Raw genomic sequence first — 26890 nt, forward strand, 5'->3', positions numbered from 1 at the left:
AACTGAAACTATACCAGGATTTGCAGTCACCTTTGGTGGACTCAACTTGTACCTAAACATTTTACAACTCAGATATAGAAAAATCTTAATTAACTCAAAACACCGTTTTGGACTGAGAAGCCAGCAGAGCTTGCTCAGAAAGGACTTCTGGCTCGTTTGGAGAAATAGTGGTTCAGAGCATTGTGCTTGGCCTCAGAAGTTTAATTGTACCTAAATTAAGACTGAAAGCTGATCAGGTTGGATCAAAGCCAAGTGGGACTCTGGAACAGAGATTTCTCACTCTGTCCTCTGCTAATATTTTTCCAAACTGCTTTTTGGCAATCCCTTCAATTTTGCACCCAGTTTTCCCTGTAAGTGAGCAGTGAAATTCCAAGGGGTTCTATCAGGAGTTAAAATCACTCAGTATATATTTGCCAGCGCATGCAGTGTTTATTTTTAAACAGTGCCAAAAGTGTTTATAGATAGAAACAACAGGACAACCCATAATTAAATAACTGTTTCTGCTACATCTGCTATTTAGTAACTTGAAGGAAAATAATTTCCCAACAACAAATAGGAATGGTCAAGAAAGCTCTCAAGTTTGGGCCCATTATTACCAGATAAAACAACATATTAGTTGCTTAGCTACCAATCATAAAAGAAGCCCAATTAAAAATGAAAGAATCTTAACTAGCTGCATGGAATACAAAAGTGAAAAGTTAAAAGCTGTCAGGTGGTTAGTGGAGAGAATACCGAGAAGTGATTGACAAACTGGGCTTGCTTTGCTTCAAATTTGGCTTTGATTCAATAAATGATTGACACACTGATGTCGTCTGAAATAGCAGATTGTGCTTTGGAGAGGCTATTTAGCAGCCCACTGATTGACAAGCTACTAAAATTGTCCCATGGACAGAGGTAACCAAACAGAGCTATATTTTGACAGGTGGACTTTTTTCCCCCTTCACCTGTATTTCCTATACAGTTTATATTAAAAGCAGTAGAGAAAGGCCATAAAAGTGTCATTCAATTTTCATAAAAATGGCTTGATGTCTCCTTTTGTAATATTGTTCCACAAAACTAGAATTCCATTCCCCCATTAACTATCCCGCTTTTTATGGAAGACTCTTAAAGCCAAACCGAACAGCCTCAGACTCCTTTTTCAGAAACAGAGACATATTGTGAACACGAAAGTGTTTGCCCATTTGCACAACGATCACCATGCAAGGCAGGAATGAGTAACGTAACCAAACATCTTTCCTAACCAGCACCAGGTAACAAGACTCAAGTCAAGGAGGATAAAGTGTCATCCTAATGCTCAGGCTCAGCATCTCCCATAAGCCAAGGATGGGGTGGATCAGCACCCAAACTGGAGATTTACAACCCTGATTAAGACTAAGGGTTTCTAAGAAGTCGTTGTGTGTCCTACATAACAGGTGCAACGCAGCGCAAGACAATGCAAGGAATATTGCCAACGATGACACAGGTGCTTTAGAAATGCCTCATTATTTAGGAACAAAGAAAGAAGTATTCTAACCAAAATTAAACTCCCAACATTTTTTTTCTTTTTTAAATCAAAGAACACTACACAGCATTTTTCCTGAGTAAGCATAAATACATTATTCCCTCCACCGTTAACCTCCAGATTCTAAAAAAACCCCCAAAACCTGGTTTTCTAGGTTTATTATCACTCTTGCTTTTGACACTTTGAATACAAAACAAATTGCTACTGCTCAGCAATAAGTCTTTCTTGTTTCTAAATATTCTCTTTGTTCCCAATGTTGCCAATTACGAAGGACGGTCCCTACTTTGTCTCCTAGTCTTTATTCTTTACTTTTTAGATTTCTACTAAACTTCATTGTTTCTGGTCTCCTTCTTTGGTAACTCTCAGTCATTTATACAGAATGCTCTTTGCTTCCCACCTCCAGCTTTGCAACTGCGTGCAATTCACTGATAAAACTACACTTCGTTTAACCCAAAGAAGTCAGCACAATGATTACAGACAAAACACTAAGGATCAGCACTTACCTCAGGCTTAAACAACCTGTGGTAGGTATCTGAGCTTGCAAGTTACACTCTCAATTTACAGAGGAAAAGAAAGAGATTACTCCCTTCAGATAAGCTGCTCTACAGCACATATTCAAACCAGACAGCACAGGAAACACAAGGAAAAATATTACTAATAACCACTTACCTGATATAGACACATACAGGAACAGCCAAGAGAGGATCTGCATGAGAAGGTAGGAAGGAACCAGCAGGGGAAACCTCCTGAGTTCAACCTTTGCAGGTGTGGGGCAGCTGCAGCTCGTGAGGGGTTCGTAGAATCTACTGGGAACACCTGCAGAGGAGCTGGGGGGCCCACCCAGGAGAGCAACGTCTTCTGGGCCTGGTGCACAAACGTTTTCATTAATGTTCAGAATGTTTTGGCAGATCTTCTGTAGAAAAAAAAAAAAAATACAGTATTTTTAAATATTTTTTGGCCTTCCTTTAGTTTTCACACAGAATTATTGCTTTTTGCTACATGAAATCTTCATCTCTTTTTTTTATCAAAATTACATTTCAATTAAAATCATATTAAGCATTTGGTCTCTGTTAGTGGCTTTAGCATTTCGGTTAAATTTTCTCTGTATTGTTTATTAAACAAATGTGTGTAGTACATGTAAACTGTGTTTGTCCATTTCGCTTTTTTTGACATTAGAAAAGAATCCCTGCATGTCTCAGTGGGTGACACAGTTTACTACAAGTGGCAACATAGAGAATTACAGATTCTGAAAGTATTTAGCACCTTACCTTTTCCCCAGCCATTGTCAGAGATGGAATACTAGAAGCTCTAGGAAGTACCGGTATCATTTTAGCCCCCAATATCTCAATTCAATTATTCCAATTGTCGGCATAATTTTATTCTCTGACTATACATGATAATAATAAATAATCACACCAATAAAATAAAGAATAGGCTTATGCTGCACAAACAATTAATTTATGGCATAATGGATAGCACACATCCCAATACCATGGTGACTTGGTGCTTTGTAATTAAATGATCCAGATAGAAGGGGTATTCGCATACTTTGTCAAATCGATACTGCTATAGCCATTTTAAAAGCAAGTTCAGACTTTTACCTTCCCTTCTATTCAAGGCAAGCAGCTTCTAACCCAAAGTTTCCTGTAGATGTTTATCTGGTTTTGCCAACTGTGTAATATATTTTGCACAGTTTATCCACTCTCTTTATTTGGATTGCTACTCAGTCTTTAAAAGGAAGAGAGAAATCCAGCTTCAAAGAGCCCCCAATATTGACCTGCCTGTGTTTGTGAGTGGCCTGGCCTCTCCTGTCCCCTTAGTGCTTTCAGAAGAAGAAAGATGCTCTACTTTCCAAAAGAAAACTGCTTCTGCCTTCCTTTGTGCCTCCTCCAGAAGACACAACCTCACAACCTCTTAGCTCCTGCCAACTAACAAACAAGACCTTTCCAAGTGTGAATTTCATACGGGCACAGGATTCCTTCGCAAGATTGCTCTCTAAAAGAAAGGACCATATCCAGTCGTTGTGTTCTGCATCTCTCTCCTCGCCGATTACAGTAGTGCACAGTCCTTTTTCTGATGCACTGGGAAAAAAAAAGCCCAAGACCATCTTCAAGCTTCTAGTTTGCAGGGAGGTATTCAGCAGTTACGCAGGCATTGCATGAAACATGTCTATTTTATAATTTTAACATTCATACCGTATTTGCAAAAATCTATTAAGACATATTTTTCAACTAAATATGATACTTAAGGAAAAATGTTTTGGAAGAACATATTGCCATCTTGATGTTGCTTTTCCATCCTAAAAATGACAGTTCTAGTTTTTCTTTCTTTTTCAATTATGCCTTTTCCCAAGGACTCTTCATGGACTCCAGTCCATTTCCTGCCCAGTTCCAGCGGACTCTTATTATTTTAAAAAATTCTGAAGATATTGTTATTTGTTTAAAAAGAAAATAATTCCACTAGTCCGATGTGCCTGCCGATTAGAGACTTAACTCAAAATCCACTGAAGAAAATAGGTTTGTGGATTGCAGTATGGACAACTTTTAGATCGAACCAATTCAATTAGCTGCTTTCCCTGTTTTGATTGGGAAATGGTATTACAGTGTTGCTGTGCTTACTTCAGAAAAAGTGGCATGTTTATTGTTGTGGGGGTTTTTTTAAACTGGAGATTTGTTGTGATTTAAAGAAGGAAAATTCAGTTCCTAAAATGAGAGCTTCCAGGCTGTTTCAGTCTGCAGTAGGTTTGCAAGTCTGAATTATAAATTCTGGAAATAGGATGTCATAGTTAAAAAATGCATGGTGAGCCTTATGTATAGTTCTGAATGAGATCTTATGTGGTATTCTAGTTGATGACATTGTGATGGAAGATGAACCACAGATGTGGCTGGTGAAGGTAGCTGCAGCCAGAGCTGTGCAAACCATCGCACTCTTTTAAATTCTCGTTTCTTGGCCACAAAAGATTACTTTTTGCAGTTAAATGGGACTGCAAACTCAAATGCCTCTTTTGCAGCCAAAGGGTGAATCCTTTAGCTGAAGATTAGAAGTCAAGGGTCTCTGGAAATGCTGCCTGCTGTTACTCAAAGTATAAATTATTAGCAATATCAGGATTTCATCCCAGGAGGTGAAATTTAACCTTCCCTACCCCACCAAACTGGGTGTAACTGAACTGCGTGCAGAGAAATGCCTGAAAGGGGAAAACGTTATTTTGCCCCAATGCTGCTATTATAACCTTTTGTAGGGAAAAAGAGCTGTATAGCATGGCAAGGAATGCTTCTACAAAAGAAACCCTGAATATACATTCCATAAACAAACAAGTATTTGTCTAAATGTGAAAGACATGCAGAAAGGGGTCCCTTCTAGTGACCATGAATACACAGGGAAAAATAATAGAGAAAGTCACAAAATGAGATACAACTAGAAAGGAACATAATAAGAAGAAAGTGTTTGGTAAGTGCGTGCTCTATGCAGGAAAAGACCTAGGAAAGATTACGTCTGTCACTCAGTAGAGAAAGCTCTCGACAGATCACCCTAAGAAAGCCTTTTTTACTTTCATCTTCGCTACGGGAATCAGCTGTGATCAGATTGCAAAAATAATCAAGACCACTGTTAGATTAGCGGGAGCTCTGCCTACAGTAGGAAGAGGTTCAAGAGCACTTAGAAAGCACATAGATAAGGTCAGGCCATTAAACTCATCTTAGAAAAATATCAGAACCACCAGTGACCATCCCTGAAGACCTGTGAAGGACCAGTGGTTTCCAGCAGACTCAGCAGTGCAAACACAGCAGCTGTCTTCAAGACGGAAGGGTGGGAAGGGACCACTGGGTCTTCTTACCTTCTGTTCATATAAAAATACTGGGACAAAAGAATCAAACTATCCATAAGAACATAGAATAAGGTTTTTGGAGATAAACGAGAGACAATATGGACTTATTCAGGATAGATTATGTCAAACCTACCTAATCTTGACTTCTGTAAGCTTCTGCCGCTGTCTCACATGAGTCTCACATAGGTCTCACATGAGTCTCACATAGGTCTCACATAGGCGAGCTGTGGAATATCCTCCAGATGACACCATCGCAGGGGGCTGGAAGAGGTCAGAAAATCATACTCCAAAATTACACCTTCACATCTCATTGTCAGGCTGGACTAACACCTGGAGTGGGTCCTGGGCCCAGTAATACCCAATACTGTTAATGTCTTAGAAAGTGGAACCGAAAATGTTATGCATAATATCTGCAGGTGGTACCAAGGTAGGGGGAATGGCAACAGCCTTTGAAGACAGTGTTATAATACAGAATGCCCTTGACAAATTGCAAAAACAGTCAGAAAAAATAGGGTGAAATTCAAGATGAATCAGTGCAAAGTTGTCGCTGATGCATAATCAGCTGCTCAAATATAGGATGGGGACAACTGATTACAAAGCAGTTCTGCAAGAAAGCATCTGGGGTTACAGTGAATCAGAAGCTGTACATGAGTCAACAGTGTCGTGCTGTTGCAAGAAGGGCATATGTCAAACTGGGACATATAAACAGGGGTGTCATGTGTTAGACATGTGAAATAATCCCGCTTGGTGCTGGGAAGATTTCAAATGCAATACAGCATCCAGTTTTTGGCGCTGCACTTTGAAACATATGTTGCCCAGCCACAGAACAATGAAAATAGTGCCAGGTCCAGAAAACATGACCTACAAGGAATGGCTGAAGAAATCAGGGTTGTCTGGTGAGTAGATGTATTAAGTCTTCGAATATATTCAAAATTGCTGCAGAGAGGAAGGAAACAAACCGTTCTCCATTTCTTGTGAGAACACCACAAGAAGAAGCAGACAGGTTTCCAGAAACATTTAATAGTAGGAAATTTTTCTGTTGTTTAAGCCACTGGAATAGTTTGCCCAGATGAATTGTTGAATCATATGATTGTAGGGTCAAATGTGCCTCAAGAGTGAACCAAATATATTTAATCCTGTCATGGGCAGAGAGACCGCACTGGTCAGCTTACCAAGGTGCTCTGTTTTCCATAAGGATTCCCCAGTCTGTCTGCCAAGTTGATTCCTTCAGAATGGTTGTAATCCCAACATTTTTAAAATACTTTTTTTCCCCCCAGTAATTCTGAACAAGGAGGAAGTAAAGATTGAAGATAACAATATCAATAGCTAGTAATATTACTACATATTTTAAATTTTCATTTATCAACCCAAATAATTTCTTTTTTTCTTTTCTATTTGTATAACTTGTTAGAACATCGACTCTTTCTTTCTCTAAAGCGATAGGCAAAGTGTGAACAGGGTAATCAACTCCAAGCCTAATTTCCTTCAAGATGAGCTATGTACTTCCATATATAACTTCTAAGAAACAAACAAACAAACAAGATGGAAATCAAAACCCCCCACATTTAATGATCGGCATAGCAGCCACAGAAAGAAAGACAGACAACAAAACCAAGTAACACAGCTGAGTTTGTTGTGACTACCCACGGTGGGAACTGTTATCAAAGTCAAGTACACGAAGCATATTTGGCCCTTTCTTGTGCATAAAAAATGTAAACTTTACTGTAATGCACAACAAACCACACACATTATTTTGAAAAATCAGACAAAAACCGGCCCAAAGCTATAGCAATAGAGGATTTTCACTGTCCCACATCACACTATTGTTCCATGCAATCTGCACCTAACCAAGAAATTGGAAAACCTCTAAGAACATACCTAGTTGATTGTATATTGCTGTATTTGGGGGGAGAAAATTCCTTTTGGATCCCAGTGGGGAATTCAGCTCGTGCCCTGAAGCATGAGATTTGATTACTCTTTTTTGAACCTGCATAACTGCCATTGCTATTACTGGTCATAACATTTTGTCAGGAAAGAGAAATATTATTCTGCAACGTAATAAAAATAGATAAAATTCAATATAGCTTCAGAATCATTTGCTACATTTCCAAAGTAAACATTAAGCACCCATCAAGAATATTCCATTGGATAAGCCAAGGAAGCCTCCAGTGCTATCTGTTCATTTTATTATGTCTTAATTTTCAAGTGTGTAAAAATGCTTTCGGTAAATATTATGGGTTCTTCCTGTGCTAAAAGAGATGCTAAATGACCTTCACCAACTTAGTTATAAATAACAGAAGCAGAGAGCACACAAATGCTATATAGTTTCAGCTCTATCCAAACCTATCAGCGAGTTCTGACCGGCGGATAAAAATGGACACCAGATCCTGCGTGCTTTTTTTCCCCTTCTTCATAATCCCACCCCAGTTCCCTCTTGAAAGGCATTTTGTTCTGTCAGCCATAATGGCATCTGCTGGTGGAGACAGGAAGCCATAAATCTGTAGGGTTCCTCTCGACCAAGCCTTGTTAATGCTCCCATTTATCACCGAGGATAGGGTGCCATCTCACTAGTGCTCTACTCAGAAGTCCATCTTCTCAATTTTCCCTTCCCAAAGGAGTAACCATTTAAAACAGTGACTTTCTCATCTTGCATGTTGAGATTGAAAACGCCACTGATATAAATACCATACCCAGTGTGTAGCATTTGGATTTTAGCCATGACTCTGGAGAACAATAGCCACTACTTGCTGATCCCAGGCTACACTGAATCACTACTTTGCTTACATCTAGATCTTGTATCTTTTCAACTTGCACAACACTAGCAGATCCCAGATGGACAGGTTGAAATCTTAAGAGGTTGAAATCATTTGCGCCCCCTCCTGATGCCTGCTAGTGTCCCAATACATTACAACATGTCCCACAGTTTGGGAGAATTGTTAATAAAAACATCACTGTGTTAAAACAGCGTTTAATGCACAATTCTTCATAATAAACAAACTAACCTAATCAGAGGGCCAGTATCTCTCTCTGCAGCCAGGCAGGAGAGAAAATATAAAACCAAGTAGAAGTATCTCCATTCTTCTGATTTGGCAACCAAAACACAGAAGATGGAGGGTTCAAAATCACAGATCAAAGCTGGATGATATGTGAAAATCCTAGTTTACCACCCTGCCCCTGAAATACCTTATCCAGGTCCAGTGCTGCACTTAACAAACTAGGTAGCATGTCACTTCTCATCCCAGTGCCAGGATAATCTCCCCCACGCCATGAAAGCTCTGGCACGCTTGGCCTTGTGCTCACAGCCACCTGTATGGGAGGCAAATCAGAAATGCCCTGGTGTGCACCAAATGGATCTTACACGTGCTGCACACAGGTATAAAAGGTCTGTGCAATTGTGACTCATTCAAGCAGAGCTGTTCGCTTCTGAGTGAGTTATGCTAGGCAGAAGTGGAAAAATGAGTATTTTATAGTAGCGTTATCCTGTTTTATCTTTCAAACCAAGCATTTGCTTGCACCAATAAATACTTTCAAATTGCTTATAAAAATTGCTAGGGTTCGTACAGGGAAGGCTATCAAGTAATTTAAGTGAAATCAGTTTGGTGGGCACTTTCATAAATACAATCTCGTTAGATACAAAGGTCACTCAGGGGTCTTCCCACGGAAACTCATTCCCTGCCCGAGCTGCGGTTTGCAGATCTCCAGTGACACCAGCTATGACACGGTGGCTCTTGCTGGTGCTTTGTAACAGAGCCCGATCTAATAGACTGATTTTAGAGAGATGCAAATTACTTCTATTAAACCAAATAGTTTCATTAGAAAGATACAAATGTCAAAACAGGAAAAAAAGTATCTAAGAACTTGGTTCCCTAGCAAACCCCGGGAGTAGGCTATGGAGTGTTGCAAAATCCACTTTTAAGATGTCTGATACAAGTCATAATTAACATATAGAAATTGAACTACCCTTTCATCCCCAAAATCACTTTTAAACCCTCATAGTGTTAAGAACAGCTGTGGAAAAAAACTGAAGTGGTTAAACAGGGCAGGGAAAGTTACCTCCACGTGTCTTGGGGAACAAAACTGTTCGAGGCTCCAGTGCCACCTGCCCCTCCTTGGCCTGGGGGCAAGTTAGGGTCTCTGAAAGGTTGACAAATTGTATGGTTGGACAAGACTTACTCTGGTTTGCCATGAAGGCACAGAAGCACCTGATGGACACACCTGAATCCCCATAAATCCAGGTGCAAGAAGGAAACAGGAGAATGGAGGGTGCTTGAGCAGTGTACACTAACCCTGCACTCCTGGGCTCCCTGGTGCCTCATTTGTTACTGCAGAAGGGCCTCGAACGAAGCCTTGGGTTTCACCCGAACTTCACCAAACTTTGCCTTTAGGACCAAGCGTGCGGGGTGACCACCAGGGTGAGGATGAAGATGAGAGAAGACAAAGGGCTGTGGTGTCCCCAGCCCCAGTGACACCTGAGGAATCACCAGTCACGCGTGGTTGCAGCGAGGCGGCGGGAGCACCAGCCGCGGGTCCCCACAGCCCCCACGCGTGGCGGGGTCATTGCATTAAACACCCAGAATTCCAGTGGAAACGCCCGAGTGACATGGGGCGCGAGGCGCTGCCGCCCCGTCCCGAGCGCCCTCCCTCGGGGGATAAACCCTCCGGGGGACAAACCCTCGAGGGCTGCGTGGGGTGGTCTCGCGTGGGGTGGGGGGAGGATGGGAGTGTGGGGGGGGTGGTGACGCGGGGCTGCGACACCGGGGGCAGGGGCGCGCCCTGTCCCTTTAACGCCCCGCGCTGCCGCCCGCCTGCGCGAGTAAATTCATCCTGTCATCAGGTCGCGGAGGAGGAGTTTTGTTAATGTTCAGTTTGCTCAGTGGATCGATGTTTGCTGGCATCGCCTCGCCCTGCCTGTGCGTGTGTGTGTGTGGTGTGTGTGTGTGTGTGTGTGTGTGTGCACGCGTGTGTGTGTGCGCGCGTGTGCGTGTGCGAACAGCAGCTCTCCCTTCCACCCGCAGCCTCCCTGTCCTCTCCCATATCACTCACTGCCTGGCATCTGACAGCACGGAACCTGCAGCGCTCCGCGCACACACACGCACGCACACACACACCACGCACACCCGGGCACCGCTCCGCCATACAGCTCTGCGAGGAGGAGGAGGAGAGGAGAGGAAAGGGAGGAAGCAGCCAGCCCCACAGTCTTTCCAGAGCTGCCTTTTTTTTTTTAAGATATACATATCTATTTTGTTATTTATTTATTACCGTTCTCTGGCACTGTGGGCGCCTTTCATTTGCTCCTGAGCTCGGATGTTTGAATCAAAGCAAAGCAAGTGTTGCAACAGTTAAAAAAAAAAAAAAGCCAACCAAAAAAAAAGAGAGAGAGAGAAAGAAACCTAGATCTCTAAAATAAAATAAAAACCAAACAGGTTCCTATCAGTGAAGTGGAAAGGAGGGGGGCAGGGGAGGCTTGAGGGGGGTGTCGGGGAAAGCAGCTGAGAGGCAGAGGCAGAGAAACACGACTCAGGAGCGTCTCAGGGCTCTCGGATCTGGGGACAGAAGTGAGATTGGAGAAAGTAGAGCGATGCCAAGGAGGAAACAGCAAGCACCCAAACGGGCTGCAGGTAAGGAGAAGCCATCCACTTACACAGCCTCTGTCTCTGCTCCTTCCACTCCTACCCCCCATCTTTATTATTATTTAGGGTCACCCTTGCTTTTCCGGGCTGGATCTTTATTTATTTATCCCCCCCCCTCCCCCTCCCTTTCCCTTCGTAACTCCACGGAGCCAGTTTCATTCCTTATTGCCAAGATCCTCACTCTGACACGGGCTGTCTCCGTCCACCCTCCGCCGCTCCCGCCGCCCGGTCCCCGCCGCTCCCGCTCCCGCCGGCCCTGCCGAAACTTTTCCCCCCAACTTTCTTCCACTCGACTCCCCTTGTCCCCCTTCCCCTTCCCGAACCGAAAGCAGCTTTCCATTTGCTTCCCGCTTTAGTATTTCTATTTTTTTTTTCTTCTTATCCACCCCCCCCCCCCCCCCCCCCGGCGGTTTTTGTTTTTAAAACGTGTGTTTCGCGAAGTGGGTCGGTGTGTTTAATCTTTTATTTCGCCGTGTTTCTGGTGGCGATGCCGGCCGGGTGAGTGTGTGTGTGTGTTGTGTATGCCTGAAATAGTACAGGGACTGTCTCTGCTGATGAACCCGGTGGGGAAGTTCAGCCTTTGATCATCAGTGGTGAAAATTGCAACAGGAAATAAAATGAAACGTTCAGACTGTTAGAAGACAATCCACATTTTCAGATCAAATCCTCCTTTTGTTTTGTTGCCGAGTTTGTATATTTGCACATGCCAAGTGGTTTTGCATTTTTATTTTTTTTTTTAAAGAAGAAAATAGTTTGCAACTTTGGAAGTGTTGTTTTGTCGTTTGTAGGGTGTTCTTTTGCTGTTAGGGGCCAAGAAAAAGAAACAGACGAGTGGGCCTGTATAGTAAATCTTTTCAAAGAGTTTTCTTTCAGGCTGCTTAATTGCTTTTTATTTTTTTTTAATAGTGTGGTGGGGTTTTGTTTCTGGGAAGCGCAATATGGAAGTTCATTTTTCTCCTGCCAGACCCACCCACTGAAAAATCAGCTTTCCAGTTGATTGCCAGCTTTGATTTGACATTTGATTGATCACCTGTCATCTTGCTGCCTTTGATCTATTCATTCTTGATATATATCAATAAATCACTCACCATGGTAACCCAAGTGCCAATGACGTAAGGCTTGCCCTCTAGATTCTCTTAGCCAGACATGCACAATTATTATCTTGTTTGGCTTTTAATGTAGGCGGGTTTTTTTTTTCTCTTCTTTATTTCTTTGTGTCCTTTGTCAGATTAGTTCTCTAAAGAAAAATAATATTTTATGGTTTTAGTTTAAAAAGGTTTACTAATTTTTCCTCTCCCTTCTGAGCATTTTCTAGATGTAGCGTATTATATTGTGGGACAAAATGTATGGGCAAGTTTAGTGGCATACTTGAATAAACTTTGAAAAGTAGTGCTTGGGATTCATTCAAAGGTAAATGTGATTTCAGAGAAACTGGGACATGCATAACTTTTATAAACTTATGCATTTCACCATATTCATGTAGGTATAGGACAGTAGTATGCAGGCAGGGTCTTTCGGGACGTGATCAATGAATGTACCTGTGCAGGTTGCTGGTATCATTCCTGGCAAGCAAAGATCCCCTTTAACCATAAATAACAGTTACGCTAGAAGTTCATATATATATATACATAGATATGTATTCGGAAGAACTCTCTGATGAGTTGCTATTATTGTTTTATTTACAAAGAGGCTATATCTGAATAAGGCATTAACGTTTGCAACTTGCAGGATAAATAGCTATTTTTTCATGGATGCTGATCATCACAGTGACAGTGCTAGAACTGCTCGCTTTTTCTCTCTGTCAGGAGTATGAGGCTTCATTTTATTTTGTTTTCAAAGTAGAATTTTCCCTTGGAATGCACGTAGTATCTTTTTGTAGAAGGGACACCCTGTTCTTTTTAGAAACGTAGGCTACAGAGTAAGTAAATTTTTGTGAGCAAAGCCCAGACTGTTGTTTCCCGGGATTTCCCTGCTGAGAACACAGTAAGATATATTTTTATCCAGAATGCTACAGTATTTTTGAGAATCTTAATGATGAGGCAGAAAATTGAATGACCACAATAACATCTCTCCTTCCTTATTCTCATTATGAAATGTGCATTGCTCTTCAGTGGTGCGTTTGTTTGATTGTATTTGTCCTCAAATCAATGTTGTTTCAGGTGAGCAAAATACTGCAAATGCAGTCCAGTTTCACCCAGCATAAGTGATTTGAAGTAGGTTTATACATTTGCAATAGTTCTTCTGCTTTGAAGTTGTATTTGTGTGTTTGTGGGGGGTAAGGGGGTTTCAAAGAGCAGACATGCCTATTGTATATAGTTCTTAAAACTGACATTCATTTGCAGGGATAGTACTGAGGTTCTGTTTTGTATGGTGAAAAATACCTCAAAGTGACAGTAGACAGACTGTGCACTAAGAAAAGACTTGCTCATCAAGGCTGATAGCAAAGCTCCTTTTATTTAAAGGAGTTAATACATTATATATTACTTAATTTTCACTTTTATTTATTTTTAGTTGTACAAGTTCAAAGGTATCAGTTGCACTGCATTTTGTCTTGATGGCAGCAGAGATATTGAGGAGAAGTTTGCAACTTTTAGCTTCTTTAGATAGTTCATCTCTTTTGGAAGAAAAATGATAAACCTTATGATTCTGGACATGCCTGCTTTTGTCATTGCTTAAAATTAAATACTATGCACAAGTGTAAATAATTACTACCCTGCACAGACTTTGAAAGCAGGTTTCTAGTTTGATTAATGAATAATGTAAAGGTTAGAGAGAACCAGCGAGTGAATCAGAAGTGAAGTCCTGCTGCTAGATGAAAATCTATCTAGAGATATATACATGGCAATTTTGTTCTTTTCTATTATTAATTTTAAGCCTTGTATTCCTAAGAAATATATTACAGACCATTGTAATGAAACAAGGTAATGTAATTGGATAAATGGAGCACTATTTATGTTTGATGATGGGGATTTTTGATCTCGGATTACACTTTTAAAGACACTCTATTTCACATCAACACCGAAACTATGTCAAATGCATTTTGATCTTTCCAGGGCTGAATCGTCATTCCTTTTAGAGATCGTCATTTCCATTTCGATAATTCTTGAGGCAGAGAGTTGCAGCTCTTTATGTCAGTGCCTGCGTTAGTATCATACTTCTGTTTACAATAAACAACCCATTTGTGTTGTAGCTTTCACCCAAATGAATCACAAAGGGCTTTACAAACTGCGGGCCTGATTCTTCCCTAGCTCAGGTGCAAATCAAAAATAGCTTTACTAGCAGCATCAGTGCAGTTGCAATGAGTGCTGGCTGCTCCTGCGAGTAAGAAGATACTCAGGCCCAGAAAGTACTTCATCCTTCAATGAAATGCAGCCACCTCTGGGGTAGAAGTCTTGTAACGATTCCATAACAAATGGTAATATATTAACAGAAGGGTGGAAAAAGGGTGGGAGCAAAGCAGAATTGCTATTCAGATTTTATTCCTAGGGGTATGAAATAGCTTTCAAACACAATTTCACTGGATTAAACTCTCCTTTCCCCTGCAGCTTGTTTAAATGTGCATATTTTATTTTGTGATCATGAATTGCTGGTTTGCTTTTCTTAAAACCTGCAAAGAGGAATCTGGACTTAACGCCTTTTCCGGCTGCAATTTCGCGTTTCTTCTTTTCTTTCTCTCCCGGCTCCACTAGGTTACCTAAGAACCAAAGCTCTAGAAAAGTACAGCAGAAAGAGATATCAGTTGCATTTATTTTGTTTAGTGGATCTGTCGAATAACACAGTTTTGTTTTTGGAAGAGTCCTCACAGAGCAGCAAACAGAAGACGCTTAACAGTCAGTACTTTAAAGCCACAGTTTGCACCTTACTAGTAGAAGATTATTTAAAACAGAAACATATTTAGAAAGTGAAATGTTGCTTCTTCAGAATGCAGAGTAAATGACCAGCGAGGTCCAATATGTAGATTTCTGTGATGAAAGGAAGTGATATATACATGTATTAATAACCAAGACCGTTGTGGCTTTTCAAGTATTATTTGTATCCTTTATTACGGGGGCAATAGAATCAGGTTCCAAGCAATCAGTACTGAATGAAACTGTAGAAATGGCAGCACTGCTTTGTTTAAACATCCTCCAGATAAGCAAGTGCACATCAAAACCACCTAAATAGCTCTTGCCTCAGAACCTTTCAGTTAGAGTGCACATCACAATGCTGACAGATGACAAAAAAGCCAAGGTGTTCACAAACAAGAGGAGCCTTTAAATCCTAGTTAATGAAATATATTCCAAAATAGGTACTTTTGCAACTAAAGAGGCACCAAAATTAGTCGCCATCTGTGTTAAATTCTGGAACCGGAGCTGCTATGTATTTTGCCATGTCAAAACTCAGGCCTGAATGGGACAATTTGAAATTGCATTCATTTTAGTTACTGTTTCCTTATTTCCATTTTACTCTCACATACCAAAGCTCAGTATATTATCTCTGTATAAAGACTGGGACTCACCAAGAGTTCAGCCCCTGTGACAGTGATATGAAAGATGCTTCCATCGGTAAATGACACTATTTTATAGCACTTTAAAAAACATGTTATTTGTCAGAAATTCCTTTCCATAAATGCTCGCTCTCTTCGGTGCTCTCTAATCGAAAAGCCCGTTTTCTTCAAAATAGCAGGATTTTGGTATTTCCTCCCAGCACTTTCTCCTCCTGATTTTTCTTCTCATTAGTAGCACCCACCTTAAGTAGCTGTTTCCCCTAGAAGAGGTCCCAGGGGTTCCTCGGTAGCACAGGGCCAGGGTGAGCCTTTCTCCCATCATTTTCCTTCCCATCCCGATGAGAACATCACTCCCAGAGAGCAACTCCAGACTCATGGACAAAAAAAATGCTGTCAGTTGCTGTGGCTGCAATTCCCAACTTAGCAGCAGCAGCAGAGGGAATGGAACTGTACTCTATCAATTACAGTTGGAACCAGAGGCTAAACACTTATTGTGTTAAGCTATTGTGCAGATCTTAAGAGCTCAAATGTAAAAAAAATATCATGTCAGCTAGTGGAGGGGAGAATAAGGCCTGGTTCTTCTACTGGGTGACGTATTATTAGCAAATGCAAAGTAAAATGATTCAAATTCTATTTAATGCGTCTCGGGTTGACACATGTGTGTACCATATTATGCTTTAAAAAAGGGAGATCCTACAGACTTCACTGCTAAAACAAGCCTTTGTTTTTCCCTCTTCTCCACAAAATGAAAATATTTGTGAAGTTTTACCTCTAAAGCGTGGTCATGCAAGCAGAGAGACATTTTCATCTGTCTCCGAATCTGATACAGGAGTCAATTGGAAACACATTACACTCTCAGCTGAAGTCTTAGATTTCATTTGTGCAAGAGCAGTGATTTTTCATTACCTATTTAATTACAATAATTTACATGAGAGTGGGTCCAGTTCTGCAGCTCTTACTCAGCACTTTGCTTCAATGGGTAACTGGCCTGTGTAGAGACTGTCGATGTAAGACTGGGCTGTTCAGCTACAAAATTAAATATACATGTTTCTTTACTAATGTTTTACCTCTGAAGAAGGACGAGATTCTACCACTAAGCTTTAAATCTAGGGAGAATTCTGCTTGTAACTTGTGTTACTAGTGGTTGCATGCTATTCTTTTCTGAAGGCTGTATGACGGAGATATTTTGCTTTCAAGGGTTACTGCCCTTCTCAAATGTTTCCATTCTCTGTGTTAATTATCAAACACTGTTTCTTGATACCAGTGATGATACAGTCTTTTAAAGAATCCCGTTTTAACGTGCAATGTTACGTCGTGCACACAGACAGCAGTTCTCAAGTAAATGCATGAAGATGGTTTTGCAAATCAGAAATCTAAAAGTTCCGTGTAGTTTTAGGGGGCTAAAATCAGTTCTTTCTCATTAAATTAAGGTGACCTTCCATTTGAGGCTGTTGGATCTTGGCACCAAGTCATTTTTACCATGTTATAATAACGGCTTCTGCAACTCCGAAATACCTTGACAGTGAATGGTGTGTTTTTTAAGGTTTCAAGGAGAAACACATCATAGAAGCACACTGTTTCCCATTAGATTTACACATCCCTCTTTAACTGTTGCTGGCTTTTCATCCGTTACCTTGTGAGGTTTTTCAGGCAAAAAAGAAGTGGAAAAACTGGTCTTATGATCTAAGTGTTGCATTAAGTGTTTCATTTAGAAAAATGAAGAGAATCTTTGTTTCCCTAAAAGAAATGTTTTCCCTCTTCGCCTTAGGAAAAAGAAAGTCACAACAATAGCTTCCAAATGACAAGATTAGATTGTGAAAAATACATAGTTTGTAACGTGCAGCACCCAGTGGTCCCAGCTATTGGTAAAATTCCACATTTAAATAGAACAAACAGTCCTAAATGTATTGGAAATAGATCCTTTTCAGGTACGCAGACATGCACACCTGCAAAAGGGACAGACAAGTGTCTGCCTGGGAGGGAGATGCACCGTTTGTTGGGATTTTTTAATACAAGCTGGAAAGCTCAATTGCTTAGAACAGTGATTATTCCACCAATATTTGCCCAAATATTAAAATTCCTATGATGTTAGGAGTTGTGTCTACTGAAAGTCCTTTGTTAGTGGGGTTTTTTTTCAACCTCCAGCTCCTGGAGTTTGGTGATTACGTGAATGCCAAACATACATTTTAAAATAAAAACATATTTTAAACTCCTTCCTATGGAGGACTAAGGAGCTTGAAAATGTGCAGCCTAAGAGTTCTGCCAGAAGAAAAATGCCATGATTCTCAAAGTGACTGCTTTTAGCATTTCATAATTTCCATCTAGTCTCTCGATTTTTGAGGGTGTGCCTCATGATTTTTGAATAAATGAGGTTGTCAATATTGCTTTTGATTGATTCTGATGATGATCTGTTGTATGTGTCTGCGTATATAATTATATATGTGCACACACATAATACCAGTAAACAAAATACATAATGATGGAGTGGAATTACGTGAATAGTAGCTCTGAATTTGTATTGCTATAAACAACGCAGTTTTGAGAGATCAGACCATGGGTTCTTGAGGAGTGGCTTTCGACTGAAGTTTTGTGGAGATTGTTTTTAGTGGCAATTAGATCTAGGAAGTTAATAGCCAGTAATTGTTCTTTAAAGCCTAAACACTTGCAAGACCTACAAGGAATGCACGGCCTGCTTTTTATTTCAGATATAATCAGGCTCAACTTTCTTGAAAAAAAAAAATATAACTAGCAACATTAATGCTGTATTTTTATTGTATTAATGCAAATGAGATGCTGACTTCTTTCTTTCATCTCCAAGGCTTGTATCCATTATAGCTGTATCTTATTCCTTTCTGTGTCTTTTCTCCCTGGTTTCTGTAAACTGCTATCGTCTAATGATACTGAGGCTCATTAAAGTTACTCACGATGCTGAAGAGACTATGGGAAGCATCTTTAGCTCTGGATGACTACGGGAAAGCAAAAACTACTGAGTGTATAGGGAAAACTAATCCAAATAATCCCTTCCATTCCCATTTTGGGGTACTCTTAAAACTGATAGGTCAAACAGGAAGAAAAAACTTGCAGGAAGGATTGTGTACTGGAAAGAATAGGTCATTTTGAATACACATCCCTACCTGACAAAGATGAAAAGCAGTAAACTTTTAAGGAGCTTTCTGGCTCTTCCTGCATCTCTCTCAAAAGACTAATTTAATGGAAAAGCTTGTTGTGCTTGTTTTTATGCATGTAAAAGAGAAAAGGGGCAATTTTGCACAAGGCCTAATATTCCAGCATAATATAATCAGAACTCTTTCTGTTTGCTTTTTAAGTCTCTCTGTTCATATAAAATTAAGACCCACTTATCTTAAATTGTACTAAATCTCATTCAATATTGCTTCCATAACTTAAAAATTGCTGTTAAATATTCCCAAAGCAACTTTGCTGAAGGGATATTTGGTCTGTTTATGTGGAATCAGTGCAAAATTTCTGTTGGAAAAGGAGCAGCATACAGTTCTTGTTTTTATGGAAAATAATTAAATTCTCTGGAATATCTTGATAGCAAAGATTATTTTCTAGTGAAACTCTACTTAAAAGAGATCGGAATGAAAATTTGCACATCGGTGCAGTTTGGTATATGCAGACAATGACCCTATTTCTATCACTCACTCTTCGCTTGGATTGAAGTTTGGGGTTTTTTTTGGTAGAAACATTTTACTCTAAATTTTTCGTATATAAATAATTTTGTGTGAATTACACCGGCAATCAGCACCACAATTCATACGGACTGCAATTTTCTTTGTTCATATAGGAAGAACTCATTTACTTCTCGTAGCGTTAGTGGACTGCACAGAAAAGAGCAGGATCTTTTCATGATGTACAGTTCTGTATGGAAGAAACATAGCCTTATGCTAGCTGCTATATTGTTCTACCAAAATTAATTTTTTTATGTGTTTTTCAGCCATGTCATAACATTTATAAGCACAGCACAAGTAGCATTAAATTAACATGTGAAAGGAGAAAGAAGCTAAGTAGTTATATTGATCATCTGTAGCATTAAATGCTAAAAAAAAAAAAGAGAAAAGCTTTCTTGTGCTTTTGATTAGCTGCATCGTTCCTGCTCGTATACGTGTGTGCTTTGTGAGGAAGTGGAGTAATATTTCTTCACACTTAGCACCTTTCTTCCAAGGATTTCTTACTAATGCTGTGCACTCCGCAAAATAAACCCAGTGAAGCAGAATATTTTTTCCCCATTTTACAGAAAGGCAAATTGAAGCCAGGAGGTATTAGCTGATTTGCTCAAGGTCAAACAGCATTTGCTCCTAATTCTTTGCTCTAGGTGACATGTCAGGTTTCTGTCATCTGGGCTGGGGGCTCCAGGCACCCCCATGCCCGCTGCTGGGGTGGGACACGTGGGAATCGCCCAGGGAGGGAGATGGGAAGAAGTTTCATCCTTCCCCACAACTCCCCGAGGTGGAGGAGTCAGCACTTTGCTCATGTCCAGGAGCTCCCGAAAGTGGGAGGACTCACAGTCAAAGCAAGCAGAGCTCTATTAACTCTGTTAACACACCAAGTGAGCTTTACTAGGCAATAGTTATAAGCAAGATAATTTATTTAACCTCCTTAAATTATCCTCAGATGGGGTTTTGGTCAGTGATAAGTTTCGGGACCAGATAATTTGTTTACGTTTACTTTTCCCCCCATATACTGTCCTACTTTTCTTTGTCAGACCTGGGATCTAGCTTTGTATTTCTGACAGTGTATAATGCATCGCCCTGAGAAACATGAAAAACCTGGTCTAGTTGTAACTAAACAGGACAGAAACATTTTCCTCCACCCTGACTGCCAGAGGTGCTTGGAAATCTGTGGTAATAAAATTTGAGGCTCTGATTTTTCTAACGTTAAGAGACGAAATCCTTATGTGGGCATCTAAAGAGAGACCTGGATTTTCAAAAGCTTTTAGCACCAAGCAGTTCCCATGGACCTTCCTCAGTTCCTTCTCTGGTGCAAACAGGAATTGTTAAGCCTTGACCAAGGGCAGCGTTGTTTTTCTAAAGTGGAGATGTATATATTGCCTATAGAAGAAATATGATGCAAGTAATAGCCTAAGGATTCATTAAGGGTTGTTTATGTTTATTTTCACACCATATTACCTTTCAGGAATGGTCGTTTTGGCCATTATATTGACAGGAACTCAGAATAAATCTTAGATAATACAGGGCTAATCTGCCATACCTGGGAGACCACCTGCTACCCTCTCCAACAGAGGCCAGATCGTTTGGTGGCGAATCACCAGGTGGGGCTTTCTTCTCTGGAGCTGGGGACTGGGGAAGCTCTCCCATGGCTCCTTTTCACGTGGAAATTAATGCTCGCCTCTATTTCTGAAGAGTAGGTTATTAGAGTCTGTATGCAAATTCCCAGGATGGGAATTTGTCTCTCTTTGATAATTGAGACAATATGTATTTTTAGTGGCCCACAGTCCTTGAACTTGAGCCTTGTGTACGCAATTTATGTTTATTTCTTACTGTTATTAACTGTAATTTAGTTGTTGACACCTTTCATTGCTTTAGATTGAAGGGAATGTCTCTACCCATTGCCCCTCCACAAAAAAATGCCCTTTTAGGGTTCCTTATCCTATATCCTCAACCAGATATTTCCTAGCCTGTCAAATACTGTAGTTTTATTCCTTACAGATCATTCACAGTACATCTCCAGTTGCGCACACAAATAAGGAACAAATGCAATCAGGATGCATCATCGTTTAGCATAACAAATAAAAGCCGATCTGTGCAGATTTCCCTTAAAGCATCTCTTAATATGTATTGTCAAAATGTCTGAAGATGTCTTTTACTCATAAGCATTTAATTATTTGTGACAATTAAACTAATATTCAGAGCAGGAAAAAAAAATGAGGGTATTAAATATTTTCTCTTGTCAAAAGCTAACAAAATGTCACCTGACATAGCAAACTCCTCCAATTTTGTATTTCAAACACACATTATAACTGAAAAAGCACTTGAACGAAATTATGGAGCCTCATTTCACTATTTGCATCCACAGATGGATTTTGTATTGAATTTGAGGAAATTGTGTTTTAAAGACCAGACCAAAATTTAAGGGCACATCATTAAAGCCTATATCAGCAATGAGCAGCTGAATACTTGATGATTAAACATGAGTTCCTATCCATTTTTAAGTCTGTGCTGAAATTTAAGGCCAAGGGCCCCTCCGACTGAATCAGGAACTCAGACCTGAGTTTTGTAGCCTTGGCCAGTTATTGTTTTGCTTGTGCATGAGAAAAAACAGCTCAATTAATATAGACCAAGTTATCAACCTTTTCTGTGTTCAGAATTATATATTTTTGTTGTTGTTTTTATCTGGTGATTCTTGTAGTCAGATGGATCATTTGAACTGGAGGGTCAACATGCTGTGCGTGGGCAGAACAAGTAGCCAGTATTGCTACCTATGGCTCAATGTGTTCAGCTGCCTGACAGCCCCGTAATGCGGTAAAAGTTCAGCTACGTGATAATAAAAAGGGGAAACAAACCAGGGAAGATCTTGAAAAAATCAGAAAACCAATGGAAGGCTTGAGAGCACTGTTGGAAGGATGCTGGAGTGCTGCATAGCCCTGGGCACGGAAACAGGCACATCTATATTATGGGCTCAACAGTTCTATAGTCCAGATTTTTTGGGCTTTTCTGTTGAGACGCTCAATTTCTACTGATTCTAATGTTTCCAGTTCTGAGCTGCTCACAGCAACCATTTCCATCATCAAAATCTCTGTTTCCTTCTCAAAATGTTCTTCCTGAAATTTAGGGTAGGATGTTGTTTGGCAAAAAAATTTAAAAGACGTACATCAGGGTTTATTTCAAAGCTGTGGGACCACTGTGCTTTCTGGCAGTGACGTGAACATTCTTCAGAGATATCTTCTGCTTTCCCTGAGAAAATCCACCCGAATTTGTCTCACTTATAGAGTCTTAAAGTTGCTGTTGCCAAAGAATTTTTAGAAGGTGACACAGCATTCTCCAACATGCCGTCTCCACCACACATGCTCTGTTCTTGGTTTCTCTTTTTCAATTACATTCCCCTAAAATATGTTTTAGCTGGGGATAAGTAGGACGATTGCTTTCCCTGCTGCAAGGGCAGTGATGGGGCTGAGCAGTCCAGGGAGAATGAGGCAATGGTCTGTATTGTGTATTTAGCTGAAGCCCAGACCCTGGGCTGGGGAGCAGGGAAATTTAGGAAGCGGAATACAGACAAGCAAGGGCAAGGACATGAGCATAGAGAATAAACTTATCAAATATCTGTAGAAAACGGTGGTAAAAATGTATACGTGACTCCATTGCCTGGTCAATGTAGAGCATGATGTTCAACGCGAGCTCTTGCAGTGAATGCATCTAGAAACTTCTCTCTAGATTAAGATGTGGGTGGAAATAAGTGTGGTTCCACATGTGCATGCCCTGGCTCTCCTCAGCTGGCTTTTTCAAAAGCCTGGCTGGGCACTGGCTTCATCGCAGGCAGGGGATGGATACGTGCAGGAAATTAATCTGCCTCGGCTGGGAAGAAAGGGGCCATGTGCAGGGCGGCTGCTGGGCTGGTGGCGGGAGCGTGAGGAGCCTCCGAGCTTGGCGGGAGCTGGGCTGGCGCTGCTGAGGTGGGCGCTCAGCCTCAGGGGCATTCTTCTGTGTGGAAAAATCAGAAAAAAATGCTTAAAATTTGCCAGAACTGTGCCCACCCTTCTGTTACATGGTGGTGGCAACGTCCTGTCCCCAAGGCATTGCACAGGCAGCTCAGGAGTGGTCGCAAGGCCGGCGTGAAACGCCATCGGAAGGAGGAAAACCCTGATTCCCCGTCAGGAGTGCGGAGGAGACGCGGGCAGCGTGGCTCGGGGCCACACCTGGGCTGGGGAGAGCTAAACAGATGCATCGAAGAGGTCAGACAGTGCACCAAGAGGTTCGTAGAAGACATATAGAATGTATAATAGTGCTATCTATAGGGCAGTTGCAAGGTGTTCGTGTGGGGAGCAGCGGGTTGTCAGGCTGGGTGTGTGGGGCCGGGAGCGGGTGCCACAGGTAGGCTGGAACAAAGCCTGGAAATTACTGGCAGTTAAGAAGCTGTTGTACAAAAGCGAGCGGCTGGGAGAAAATACAAAGAGTAATGCCAGGAGTTTCAACCACAGATATCTGTTTAGATAAAAAGGTCTTGTTAGTCTGAGATCTCTTCTCATGCAAATCGCAAGGGGCTGGTCCCCGTGTCGCTGTGTGGGTAACCGCCATTTACCTCAGCAGATGTTGGGGCTTTGCAACTCGGGGCAGGAGTTTCTATTTCATTTCATTTCATTTGCTGCCCCATGGAAGATTTTTCATAGAAATTGAATCTTCCTGTCTGGAAATCCGTGATAAAACTGGAACCAGGAGCAGTGAGAGCAGAGCAGGTCGCCTTCAGGATATTGTATGGTTTTCTATCACCTCCCAGATTAGTACATTAAATAACTAAAATCCTGAGAGTGTTAATCTAGAAAACAGTCACCCTTGCATTACTCTTTTGCTGTCTCTGTGAGCTTATTACAGATTTTATGAACGTGTGATTTGGGTTAAACAGAGGTAAATCATTTGGAGAAATATTTGCAGGGGGACAGAGAGATGTTATGATGCCATCAACATCTGGGTTTCCACTTGTTTGGATTAGGGACATTTTGCCTTAATCATTCCCAAACATGTCTGCTAAAATTCCTGCTTTCATTTTTTATCACCTATGAGGTATAACCAGCCAGGTTTTCAATTTGTGTGTGTGTGTGTTAGGTTGAAGTGATGAAATTTGTTGTTAGAGTGAGTACACAAACAGTCTCCTTTCTATATTTGTCCTCTTTCATTATAATTGTTTGGAAACATTTTGATTCAGTTAAAATGCACTACATGCAAAGTATGTACAGGGCAACAAGGGAGTGATTATGAGTTTCTCCAAGGAAATAAGCATCTCTTAGCCATCATCCTACAACTGCGAGAGTTCTAATACATGACATCTATATAATTTAACCTAATATATTTTTTTTTTTTACGATGATGTAATGGGGAGAGTGACCTGGGCTTTGTAAAAGTTCCTCTACTTACTACAGATTCCCAAGGGCAATGTAACATTCTAGACAGTGTTTTATATGCCCTGATTAAAATGTAACATATTTTTGCATTTCCTGTGCAGTGACCTGTTAGTGTTCATAGACAGAACACTTAAAGAATAGTTACAAGGAGACATTTCCAAATGTGCCTAATATGCGCGAGTTTTTATAACATTCTTATTTCATTTGAAATTGCAGCTACAGCAGGAACCATTCAGACGACGCATTGATTTAACTTTTTAATCCACTGTTTTGCTACGTCAAGTAAAATAAATGTTTGTTTTTAGCTCCTTTTTTTTTTTTTCATTGCTAAAACTCGTAACTACTTGCTTTAAGCTTGGGATTCTAAAGGGAGCTACATTATCTGAGATTTAGAGCTTGCTTTTCGTAGCTGCTTTCTCACAACTCCCCCAAGAAAAAAAAAAAAGATGCAAAAGTACAGCTTTAGCAAAAAGGGCTTTTATATCTCTATCAATTATAGAAACACCAGCTGCAGTAGATTACAAGTGTGTTTGGCTGATTGTGATGTTATGTGGGGAAAACTGTCACAAGGAGCTGGATTCTGTTGCTCCCGACGCCACCGGGATGTCGTGCAGCTCCCGGGGCTGCAGCCGCCTCTGCTGTCAGGGCTGGAGCGGGCAGGAGCAGGAGCCAGCGCTGGGATTGCCAGATTGCATAATGCCGAGCACACCGCTGGACTAGCACACACATCGTGGTGCTGGGAAACAATATGGAGCTGTTGAATGTGAACACAAGTGCTAACCGTGTGTTATTGTGTGTGCACGTGTTTTTCTGCGAGCTGAAACAAAAGCCACGCTGACAGGTCTGTAACCTGGACGAGAAACCTCTGGGGAGAATCACTCCAGTTGTTGTTGTTCTTTATATTTTATATCCAAGATATTTGCTTACTTTTACTTTCTTGAAGAACAAAGTGGGGGGAGCGGGGAAAGGCATCACAGAACAAAAATTGTTTGGCCACCCTATAAAGGGGTGAAGCTGTAAGTCATGAAGAAAAGAAATATGATACCGAGACAGCAATGCAAGATCACCAATTTAGCATTTTTGGTGGTGTTGAGCTCAGGAAAAAATTAATGTATTGAAGTGTGCATAGGTCATATCACGCCACTAGTAAAAGGGTAGCAATGTGAGGGCGTTCAGGTGGTTGCATCTTGGTTACTGTTTCATTTATCTCATCCTGCTTTGGGTCGCTCTGGGAGGACCTAGTTGGGCCCTGTTTTATTTTAACAAAGAGAAACTGACATGGCAAAGTTCTGTGTATACTTTACAGTGAAAATGCATTTTTCTGTTTTCATTTAATCCCAGGAATGTTGGCATTTTCCAGGCTGTCAAACAAATGAGTGCACCGGAGGACAGTTAGATGTGTCTGTCTAGTTCATCTATCTAATCTACCTCATTTCTAATGTGCCCGTCACCATGGTGTCTAGGCGGAAAGTATCTGCCCTGATTTTGCTTTTGTCTTTATTGGATGTGGTAACTTAATTGAATCCTAAGAGCTTTCAGATTCATCTGCAACAATAATAACAAAAACATTATGGGAATAATGATTCATTTTTGTATTCTTACTCAGAATTTCTCCTTTCTGTTCTGAGTGTATTTGACTGGTTATTTATTGTAGTCCTATCTAGAAGAGGTTACATTTTAGAGGTGTTGTATTAAATTGGAGTTTTACCTGAGTCAGCAGTGACTCAAAACTTCATCTGGCTTCTAAAGTGAATTCATTCATGTCCTCTAATTTCCTTCTGCTTTTCTCTGCAGAAGCTGACTTCATTTACTAAACCACCCAGTGTAGCAGCTGCATCTGTTCTGTGACCCTTTGCCATATAAAACATAGGTAAAGGTTATAAAAAAGTAATAGAAGTTGTGGCTTCAAAAATTATATCTTCATTTGGAAGCCCTGGTTTCTGTTAAATTTAATTACTTCTCCCTCTGCCAGTTAGATAAAAATGCATTGTAAGACATAAGTGAGCAGTCTTTCAAAAGCGGAGGCCTGAGGTCTGTGCTAAGGGGAGAAGAAAATCCCACTGTTGATGAGCTGTATTTGTGTTTGTGGGTGTCAGGATCTGCGTGCACACGTGGGGTCAGTGCTTCAGTGGGGCACCGCGGTGCTGCCAGCGGGCACAGCCATCCCATCAATGTAAGTGGTCACAGAGATTTTAGAAATGCATCTGCTGGGCATGCAGTGGCATCTGCAAGGTTGTGTGCCACCTCCTGCTTTTGAAAAATGTGGCCTGAGCAGTAATCAGTCTGCAGAAGTCAATAAACTCATGTTGAAGAGGCTGAGCAACAGCGTGGTGCTCGCTGAGGGAAAGAGTTCACTGAA

The 26890-nt window shown here is 40.9% G+C and overlaps 1 protein-coding gene across 1 annotated transcript in view; it reads left to right on the plus strand.

Annotated features, from left to right (window-relative positions):
- Positions 1-10902: 10902 nt before the first annotated feature.
- Positions 10903-26890, plus strand: part of TSHZ2 (teashirt zinc finger homeobox 2) — a gene marked incomplete at both ends in the record, with an annotated part of 136044 nt that continues 120056 nt past the window's right edge. Inside the window, one exon of the mRNA XM_080354730.1 lies at positions 10903-10942. Within this exon, the coding sequence (XP_080210856.1) occupies positions 10903-10942 (40 nt within the window). The remainder of the gene's footprint in view (positions 10943-26890) is intronic.

Source organism: Nesoenas mayeri (assembly GCF_963082525.1).
Source record: "Nesoenas mayeri genome assembly, chromosome: 16".
NCBI classification, from domain to species: Eukaryota; Metazoa; Chordata; class Aves; order Columbiformes; family Columbidae; genus Nesoenas; species Nesoenas mayeri.